This window comes from Elgaria multicarinata, chromosome 15, assembly GCF_023053635.1.
Source record: "Elgaria multicarinata webbii isolate HBS135686 ecotype San Diego chromosome 15, rElgMul1.1.pri, whole genome shotgun sequence".
Taxonomy (NCBI): Eukaryota; Metazoa; Chordata; class Lepidosauria; order Squamata; family Anguidae; genus Elgaria; species Elgaria multicarinata.
Genome location: NC_086185.1, coordinates 15,199,791 through 15,210,369, shown reverse-complemented (window position 1 = coordinate 15,210,369; position 10,579 = coordinate 15,199,791). Strand labels below are relative to the sequence as shown.

The window sequence follows — 10,579 nt, the reverse complement described above, 5'->3', positions numbered from 1 at the left end:
ATGGTGGCTGTGTGATGGTGGAGCAGTAGACGACCTTGGACATCTAGTCATTGGCTGGGTTCACACCAACCCACCCGTAGCGGTTGAGGGGCTCGGTTGTTTGCTGAATTGTGGGTTAGCATGTTGTCTGAACCCAGGATTTGTTAACCACCCCAAACAACCAGGTGGCTAGTTTTGAGAGAAATAAACTACACTGAATGTTTAACAAGCTGATGCCATTGCCTGCCCTGGCCGGGGAAGCTACCATTTTACATTTCCCACAATGCCATGGGGCACCGTAGGACATTTAAAATGGCAGCTTTCTAGCCCCTTCCCATTACAGCTAGGGGGGGGGGGAAACACAATTGGGGGAGGCCAGCTATAGGGTTCCTTCAACCCAGTCTCCTGCCACTGTGATTTTATTGCCACTATCCCCTCTAGCCCCCCCTCTCTCTCTCACGCACACACACACACCATTTGCCATTCCCTCAAAAAAACTTTAATTTAATTATTTTATAGTTATGTATGACATTCTGAATCCACCCTATAACACAAGTTCACCAGGAGGATTACATAAAATGCTAAAAATCCTAAAGATACACAAATAGAACAGGAAAAACAATGCCAAGTATATATAAAAACAGGAATAAAATCTAAAATTCCAGGGAGAAAAGAAAGGTCTTTGCCCGACACCGAAAGATAACAGTCTAAGGTGTCAGGTGAGCCTTTCAGGAAGAGCAGCCCATAAACGGGGCACTACCACTCCGAAGTGCTCAGCTGGAACTATAGCTAAGAGGACATTTATTTTCCGTGAGTACAGGTTGCAAACGTAGCTGATGAAACAGCCACAACAACCCTATATAGGGCTTTCTGTTGCCAGCAACTCGTGAGGGAGCTGAAAAGACTAGAGCCAGACTAAGGAGGGGCAAGTAGCTCTTTCCCCATAAGTACCAGATCCATCCCATGGTGAGTGCAAGCCAATCTTCAGACTGGGCTGCCTTTTCTCAAGCTGCTGGTCACCAGCCACCGCCCCTTCACTCCGACCCGGGTTCCAAAGGTCCATGTAGTCCTTGGTAGCCGGCTCTGCCACGTGCTTCCCTTTTCACTGGGCTTCCTCCTGTATTAAGCCGGGCTGCTTGGGGGCAGAAATATTCCACTCAGCTCCTGCTCCAGACCAAGCTATCTCCTCCAAACAGCCTGCTTGACTCTGGTCTTTGCCTTCTGCACGGCGAGTGGGCAGCGGTGTCTCTTGGGCACCCTCACATTCCTTTCTTGACGCCCCACTGCTCTCCTGGAGAGATTCTTCCCCCAAATCCATTTCAGCTAACACTCTTATTTCCCCTGCCCCTTCCCGTCCAACTTGCAAATCTGCTTCTTCTGCATCCAAGTTCTCTCCTTTGGCATTCTTGGCTTCAAAGCTTAATTCTGCCTCAGTGCCTTCCTGGGCTCTCTCATCCCCTTGTATCTTTCCCTGTGACGTAGTGCCATACCCATCTTTGGTGCCTTCCCTCTGGATTCCAGCTTCTTCAGGATTATCCTCTCCCCTGGAACTCTCTGCTCCAAGGCAGCTCTCTGCCTCGGTGCTATCATCTATTAATCCTTTCCCACAATCCTCAGCTGCCGCCACTTGGCCTGCTGGGTCTGCCTCACCATGTCCTGGGCCTGCTTCATACCCATGTGTCTCCTCCTCTGGCTTAGAAGGAGCATCAGCTTTTCCTTTTGACTTTCCCAACGCCGTTTCTTCTGCCGGTTCTTCCTCCTCTCCAGCGGCACTCTCTTTGTTTGGCCCTCCACAGTTGCCCCGGTCAGAGCTGGCTTCTTCCCTCAAATTCAGCTGTGTTGCCATCACCCCTGCTTCTCTCCTTGACCCTTCCTGCTCGACCTGGAAGCTGTCCCCTTCGATGCCATCCAAGGCGCTCTCCTCTCTCGCCCCTTCCATTACATCCTCTATTCCGCGATCCGTATTGTCCTGTATCCTAGAATGGGCCCAGTTTGTAGTTTCTAATTCCACATGCTCTGCTTCATGGTCTTCCCTCTCTCTGGTGAAATTCTCTGCTCTGAGGCCCCACTCGGTCTCACACTGTCCTTCTGTGGGGCCTCCCCCACTGCTGATCACGGGGTCCCCAGAACCCCCATGGACACCTGTCCCTCCTTGCTCTTCCTTCTGCACTGTAGAACCAACATCTCCATTCCGATCCCAGCCCTCTTCTGTATTTTCCCTCTCCCAATCTGGCTGCTGTTGCCCAAAACCTAACTGTTGTCCGTTGCCGGTTTCAGAGTCTGTCCCATTGTCCCCACAATGACTAGACACCTCCCCACCTTGCCCATAGTCTTCTTGCTTGACTTGTCCTTCTTCAGCCACCCTCACTTCTTCCCTCTCTTTCTGAGCAGCAAAGTTCCCTGTGTCCATTTCCCCCTCGGCTAGGAGTCCTCCCTTTCCCTCCTTAGTGTTTCCAGGCTCTAATTCTCCATTCCTTGCCCCAATCCCAGTCCCTTCTACCCCTCTCTGAGGATTTGAGCTTTCTGGATCATTTCCCTCCTCCTCTGCCCTCAGGAGGCCATCTTTTCCCTCAGGGAGCTCTTCAGTCTCCTCAGTTTCCTCTGGAGGCTGCTGGAAGAGCCCTCGGTACCTCTTGCGCTCTTCCACATGCTTCCGCCTCATCCGCTCCCCCAGGACCTTTAACTCTTTCCTCACGGCGGCCGCCAGCGACGGATCCAAGTGGGCCACCCTCAGGAAATCCGCTCGGGCCTCCTTTTCGTTCCAGACGGCAGCGTGGGCCTTTGCCCGCTTGAAATAAGCCTTGACGTTTTCTAGAAAGGAACAAAGCGAATGAGCTTCTCGGGAATCGGCAGATATCGAACCTAACCTCTTCTCACCCCCACCCCGAAAAATATTTATTCATTTATTTATAAAAAAATTATAAACCCCTCTATATCTAAAAAAAAAAAAAAAGTGTCCTGAGTGATGAACAATGAAAAAGGAATCAAAATACAGAAGCATCAAAATATTTAAAGGCAAGTTATAACCATGAAACTGTGGCTGAAGGGTTACTTAAAAAATATTAAAGTTGTTGTAGTGGCTTTCAATGTATGTGTATTTTGCTTGCCTTTGTGGTTTTTAATCTTTGTATACTGTTTTTAAGTGTTTTTGTCTTATGTGAACCGCCCAGAGAACTTCAGCTATGGGGCGGCATGCAAATGCAATAAATAAATACTTAAATAAATACTTAAATAAAACATTAAACAGTTACTTAAATAAAAATGTCAAAAACAAAACAACCCTGGTGCCTGCCTCACATCAGCTGGCAGGGAATCCCACACTAGAGGGAACCAGTAAACTAAAAGCAAGTGCACTCTAAATGGACCTCAGGTCCATGTGAAAGCACCAGGAGTGTCTCATCTGATGACCTCAGTGACCAGGTTGGCTGAGTCATCCATATAGGCTGTTCTTGTTTCATGGGCCATAATTTTTTACATTTACACTGGTCCACAGAAGGTTGACGCCTGTCCATGCCAGATGTACATTCTCCCTCTGTGTGTGTGTGTCTGTGTGTGTGTGTTTGTGTGTGTGTCAAGTGTAGTTTTCTGTCTATATGGCCAATTGCTGTTATGCCAACAACCCCAAACCTACCTGTTGACTTGTCTCCTCCTCACTTGCCGGCTCAGACACCATGTGAGTACAAGGCCATGGCCGCCTGTATTTTGTCAGGGCCGGCGCCAGGGCTTGACACTGCTGGGCAGCTGCTCAGGCCGACTCCACCGCAAAGGGGCCCCTGCTCTCTCCTGGCTCTGCCTCCGCTCCTCTTCCTTAAGAGTGTGGAGATGGAAGAGCAGCCACCTCTGTTTGCCTTGCCCTGTCCCACTGGGTGCTGTTGCAAACTGGGCCCCGAGGGAGCAGTCGTGATTGTGGCAAGGGGGAAGTGACCCCCGAGAGAGGAACTGAGAGGGGGGGGGTTCCACTGAGGGCATGTTACCCAAGAGCCCCCAGAACCCAAAACTGGCACTAGCCCCGTTCAGACAACACGCTAAACCATGCTGCTTAACCACAAAATGGTTAACGGAATGCCGTTAACCATTTTGTGGTTAAGCAGCATGGTTTAGCGTGTTGTCTGAACGGGGCCACTGTCTTTTGTGAGTCCACAATTATACTGGGTGAAATTAGGAATTTAGAATGGGGGACTAGAACTCAAAATCTCAGTTTTAAATGTTAAAAAGAAAACCACCAAGTTTCTAGGCCTTAAGACTTCAAGAAGGAGGAGGAGCAGCAGCAGCCCAAAATATCAAATGTTTATGTTGCTTTCTTGGAAGTGTAAACAACCCAAAGAAAGAGAGAAGTGGGCCTAGGCCCAGCCAGGGTTCATGAACCACCCAAGCGATTGCGTGGGTCAACGATGCTCACAGGAGATTGCCTGTGAAGCAATGCGTGAAACCCCCACTGCTCTCGGCAACACTGCGAGGGAGGTATCACGGGACCTGCAGTGTGGTCCCTTGGGATGGAAAAAAGGTTGGGCTACAAGTAGCCAGCAGGGGGGCCTCACTGGGGGGACTCACTGTTGTCCTTCTGGAGGAGGTCGGTGGTGTGCTCCAAGACCTCGTAATACTCCCCCAGCTCCAGCTGGCACTGGCAATAGTTCAGTACGAGCGGCGTGATGAGATTCTCCAGCTTCAGCCAGTCCTCCTCCTGCGGCTTCTCCTGTCGAGACACCCAGTGAAGAACAAAAAGGGTGATGCGGAGCCTGGATTGATCAACATTATTGTGGAGTGGGATGGAAGGCATGTCAAATCCGGGGCCACCTCAGAAAGAAGGCGATGGACCCCATTGGAGGAAGGTCCTGGCCCCTCTGTGCCTTATGAGAACATAAGCGGAGGACAGGAATGAGTGCGAGAAAGAGCCTGAGCAATTGCTGAAGCTAAGAAAGGTGAGTATCTTGGGACAGGAGACCACCATATGGCCTGTATAAAAAGCAGGACGCATATATCCGGGTGGTTTGGGAAGACTGGCCGGCTGCGGGCCCACTCTCCTTGCTCCTTTGGGTTGTCCATTTGTTGTTTATTCGTTCAGTCGTTTCCGACTCTTCGTGACTTCATGGACCAGCCCATGCCGGAGCTTTTGGTCAGCCGTTGCTACCCTTAGCTCCCCCAAGGTCAAGTCTGTCACCTCCAGAATATCATCCATCCATCTTGCCCTTGGTCGGCCCCTCTTCCTTTTGCCTTCCACTTTCCACTTTTGCCTTCCACTTTGCCTTCCACTTTCCACTTTGCCTTCCATCAGCCTCTTCTCCAGGGTATCCTGTCTTCTCATTATGTGGCCAAAGTACTTCGGTTTTGCCTTTAATACCATTCCCTCAAGTGAGCAGTCTGGCTTTATTTCCAAGAAAACGCACTGAGAGCCAGTGTGTTGGACTGGGTCTCAGGAGACGGCCTGCAAGTCCCCACTCGGCCAGGAAGCTCCCTGGGTGACTTCGGGCCAGTCACTGACTCTCGAGCCTGACCTACCCCACAGGGTTGTTGTGAGGATAAAATAGAGAGGAGGAAGACATGTGTGTGTGTAAGCAACCTTGGGTTCCTTGCAAGAGGAAAACGGCAGGATATAAATGTAAATAAATAAAATTTATACACACACACACATATAATTCTCTCAGGGCAGCTTACCTAAGAAGGGCATATGTAAGCTGCCCTGTTAAGTTATGTTGCACCCCGCCTCGATCCGGAGGGAGAGGTGGGTAACAAATAATAATAATAATAATAATAATAATAATAATAATAATAATAATAATAATAATAATTCAAAACCAATTCACAATACTAAATAATGAAATTCTGAGCTATCTAAAGATACACAAGAACTAAATTGATTGATTGATTGATTGATTGATTGACTGCATTTCTATACCACCCAATAGCCGAAGCTCTCTGGGCGGTTTACAAAATTAAGACAATTCAAAGTATAAAACAACAGTATAAAACCATAATATAAAATACAATATAAAAGCACAACCAAGATAAAAACAGCAGCAATGCAAAAATACAAATTTAAAATACAAATTTAAAACAGCGAAGTTAAAATTAATTTAGAAAGGTCTTCACCTGGCGTCTAAAAGAATATAATGTAGGTGCCAGGCGAACCTCCTTAGAGAACTCATTCCAAAGCCGGGGTGCCACAACAGAGAAGGCCCTCCTCCTGGTAGCCACCTGCCTCACTTCCTTTGGCAGGGGGTCACGGCAAAAGACCCCTGAAGATGACCTTAGGGTCTGGGCAGGTACATACGGGAGGAGGCGTTCCTTCAGATAGCCTGGCCCCAAGCCGTTTAGGGCTTTGAATGTTAATACCAGCACTTTGAATTGGGCCTGGACCTGGACAGCAAGATCTTAAAAGCTACACGGAACAGTTGAGAGGATTGAAAAGTTTGTCTGGAAAAGGGGCCCTGAAAAGTCAACAAAGCAGACTCCAGCTGACCTCTTTGGAGAGGCCACAATACATCCTAACTGTAGGTATTGCCACTCCCTTTCCTTGGTAGCCATCCGCCTTGCCTGAGGTGGTGGAGGCATCTGCAAAAGACCTTCTGCTGAGATCTTAACAGACAGAGATAGCTAATAAAATTAATGCATTTATCGTCTTACGCCCACCCAGCTCTCACCTTGGCCTGGACGTTGCGCAAACAGATCACGGCTTCCTGGTACTTTTCGGCCGCTTCCTTGAATTTCCTGGACAGCACCAGCCGGTTGCCCTCGGTGTGCAGCTTAGGCACCGCCACCAGCTTCTCGTCGTTGCTCATGGCCCAGGTATCCCGTTTGTAGGAAGAAGGGTCCTCCACCTGAATAGGACAGAAACGCAAGGCTTGTTATTTATATAGAAGTCCTATTTGTTTATTCTTCTTAATAATTATTTTTTAATTGCTGACCTTAATTCTCACAATCTATAAACCAAGGGTAAGCAACGTAAGCAGTCTGATCCACAGTGGAGGCACCACCACCCATTAAAAACAAAAATGGCATCTGTAGCGGCTGTCGAACGCCCCAGGGGGCAAATTTAGCCTCTTTGCAAGCTAAACTTAACCTTTTCACCACTTTGTGAGTATTAAGGTCAGTGCTACAACCTTGCACTTTGAAATGTGCTCAGAAATGGACTTCACTTGCCTAGATGGGTCAGAACTGGGTTGGGAAGGAAGGGGAACCCTTCACATAGAACCCCAAGGCTGTGGGTAGAATCTGTCGGTCCTAGGGTGACCATATGAAAAGGAGGACAGGGCTCTTGTATCTTTAACAGTTGTATTGAAAAGGGAATTTCTGCAGGTGCCATTTGTATATATGGAGAACCTGGTGAAATTTCCTCTTCATAACAAGTTAAAGCTGCAGGTGCCCTGCCCTCTTTTAAATCTGGTCACAGTATAGCTGCAGTATAGCTCCTGCAACTTTTAACTGTTGTGATGAAAAGGGAATTTCACCAGGTGTGACATGCATACAAATGACACCTGCTGAAATTCCCTTTTCAATACAACTGTTAAAGATACAGGAGCCCTGTCCTCCTTTTCACATGGTCACCCTGTTGGTCCTGGATCCTAACCTGGTCATATCCCCTTCCCCCAAACACTGATTGTTTACCCTGAACCTCTTTCAGCCGGAGGACTGAGTTCAATTTCAGAGAAGCTTTCGGAGGCCAAATTCCAGTGTTGGATGTAGCAAAAGGGGTGGAGCCGACAGGAAAAGGGGGAGGGGCAAAATACCAAAGAAACTTAAAGAGCTTAAAGCGCTTACTACCCATAACTGCCTTTGAGGACTCTATCTGGGGCATTGTGGAAAGCTTAGTTGAGACCCCAGGCGGGCCAGATTTCGGTTCTGTGCCCCCTGGACAAAACACCCTCTGGTTCCTCCCCTGACTCACTTTGAACAGCTCCATAATGAAGATCAAGGGCTGAGGCGTCCTTTGCAGCTCATCCAGGTCTGCGTAGCCTGTGGTGTGATAGTCAAACATGTTGCCCATCCCACAGCGGTGCTTCTGACCATCCAGAGGGTCCTTCCCCTCCGCGATTTTCCTCATGCCCTTGGAGATTAAGGCGTACATGCCTGTGTGCTGAAAGCGCAGAGGAGAGAACATAAGAACATAAAAAGACCCATGCTGGATCAGACCAAGGGTCCATCCAGTCCAGCACTCTGTTCACACAGTGGCCAACCAGCCATCGGCCAGGGATGAACAAGCAGGACATGGTGCAACACATTCCTAGAGGGAGCATCCAGACATCATGTCTAATAGGGGCTGATAAGTGTAACCTTGCCAGGAGAAGGCCATGTTCTCCTGGCTCCATCATCGCACACTCACAACAGCGTCACACCAGAACTCGGCCACCTCGCCGATCCTCATGGAAGTCAGCAGGGTCTCCCAGACCTCGATTTTGAACATCTTCCCCACGATAATCTCCATGGGGATGCCAGCGCCCCGGCTGTCGTCTATCACCGTTCTCTCAAAGTTGTCTTTCAGTGTCTGGAAGTGGAACGTGACCTGCGAAGGCAGATTAAAGTTAAGGCTGATCCAGCCCATCCAAATTGAAACCACGTGGGAAGGTTTGAGGCCTACATAGGCAAGGTAATAAAGTCAGGCTTAGAGAGGCCTGGCGTTTTCCTGAAAGGAGTAGTTTCATTTCTCCAGTTAAGACTGAAACAGTACTTTCTGTTTTGGGGGGGAAGAGGGTATAAAGGGGTGAGAGAGACAGCTAAAAAGGAGTAGGAAAAGACCAGAGCATGAGGAAGGAGCAGAAAGAAGCAGCCTGAAGACATCTAGGTGCAGCTTAGGGTAAAAGAACTTGCATTTTTGCCACTTTTATTTCTTTTAATTCCTTTGTACACTCAGCTCTATTGACTAGATACCTTTTATTGCAATTTTCTTGTTTTAATGTATTAGCAAACTGTTGTGTTAACCCTAAAGTGCCTGGTGTGCCAATCGCTCCACATTTACAGCCTAAACCCCATGTTACTGGGAAAGGGAGGGTAAAAAGAAGGAAGGCGGCACTCTTAAGGAGGCAGAGATCCTTAAGGACTGCTCAGCGGGTCCAGGAGATAGCAGGAACCCTGACACCATAGGAAGCCCATTTAGCAGCAACTCTGTAGCAAGCCATTGTATGGCAGTCAGCTCAACTTCCTCCTCGTATTCCAACTTTTTCTCCTTCCTCCAGCAGCAAATGCACATGATTTCTAAAGCACCGGACAAGTAAGACAATACAGGAGCCCAAAGTATAAGTCACTGCTGCCCTGACCCAACTGAATTGGAGTCGCTAACTTAAGAGAACAAGGTGAAGCCTCCATAACCTAAGAAGCATCTTTCTAGAGCTGGTGGTCAACGGAGACAGAAAGAAGGGGAAAGGGACTGAAAGAGCGACGTTCCAGGTACGTTTGCCACGTAGCTGGTGTATTATTCTCTGTTGCCCTCTTTCGTTCCATTTACACGAGAGTCCTGCTGAAACAGACCAAGGGCCCCACCTATTCCACCAAATGCATCCAACGAAGCCCATAAGGCATGAAGCGAATTCCTCCTCACCCATCCCCACGTTTGATCCGCAGGAACCTATGATCACTGGCACACTGTCTCCGAACACAGAAGTTCCTTTAAGCCATCATGCCCACGGCTCTCGACTTGCAGCCTTACCTTGCTCCCATCTTTGAAATTCGGCAGCTCCCCGCAGCCTCCGTGTAAAATCTTTTTCTTGACTCCTTCGGCATGAAGTAGGTACGTTTCTTCCATGGCTGAAGTGCTAGCAGATCTTTCTTCTCTTTTCCCAGATGGTTTTGGTTCCCCTCGTTAGGATTTCATTTGGTTCTTCTCTCTAGACCCACTTAAACCCACCTTCTACTGTTTCCATGGGACAGCTTCCCCGATTCCTGATTTCTTCCCACATTTAGATTTGCATTCTGCAAATGAATTCAGGACCCCCCAGTGGTCCTCGCAATCACAACAGACTCTGCAGATTTAAGCAGAAGTCCTATTCTGGGGAGACCCCAGTTCAGAGGCTGAGGAGATCCCCCGTTCCAACTCTTAACATCTCTGCTGTATAGGGGAAACTGCAGACTGGAACTCTGTCTTCCCTTCCTGATCCTTTCCCTGGCCTGCCAGGTTAATCCAGGATTTGCCTTCTTAGTACATTTAAAATTGGACTAGGCTACTTAGTAAGTAGATGCTGCCCCCAATATCCTTCTAGATCATGCCAGCAATTTCCTCATGGTAGTAGTAAACTTGGGTCTGTACTGTACCACTTCAGACTGCAGCAGAATATATTCCCTCTACAAAAGAAAACCTTTTAGATGGTTAAATTGTAAACCTAAAAGTAGGATCTTTAAACTGCCGTGAGCCTATCTAGCTAAAAAAAACCGGTTACGAATGCTTTAAAGAAATGAAAATGAAATTCCTCCCAACTTCAAATGGTGGAGGCCCCAAGTGAAGAACGACTTGTGCATCCCTGTCATTTGTTTTATTTTTGAATACGTTTTTGATGCATTTGTAGCCCGTTTCGTGACTTGGCTGCATAAACAGGAACGTTTATTACATTCCCCGCTACGCCAGAGCTAAACACTTTGCCCGGAGTAGATTCCCCTCCAGTTACCCAGAAATCCT

At 48.2% G+C, this 10,579-nt stretch overlaps 1 protein-coding gene across 1 annotated transcript; it reads right to left on the bottom strand.

Moving 5' to 3' along the window:
• Window positions 1-508: 508 nt before the first annotated feature.
• On the bottom strand, window positions 509-10,191 carry LOC134409412 (ribosome-binding protein 1-like). The gene is made up of 6 exons (XM_063142143.1): window positions 9,617-10,191; window positions 8,297-8,476; window positions 7,862-8,050; window positions 6,618-6,794; window positions 4,531-4,672; window positions 509-2,790 (listed from the first exon to the last, which is right to left on the bottom strand). The coding sequence occupies exons 1-6, from the start codon at window positions 9,710-9,712 to the stop codon at window positions 1,082-1,084; spliced, it is 2,493 nt and encodes an 830-aa protein (XP_062998213.1). The 5' UTR covers window positions 9,713-10,191; the 3' UTR covers window positions 509-1,081.
• Window positions 10,192-10,579: the final 388 nt, after the last annotated feature.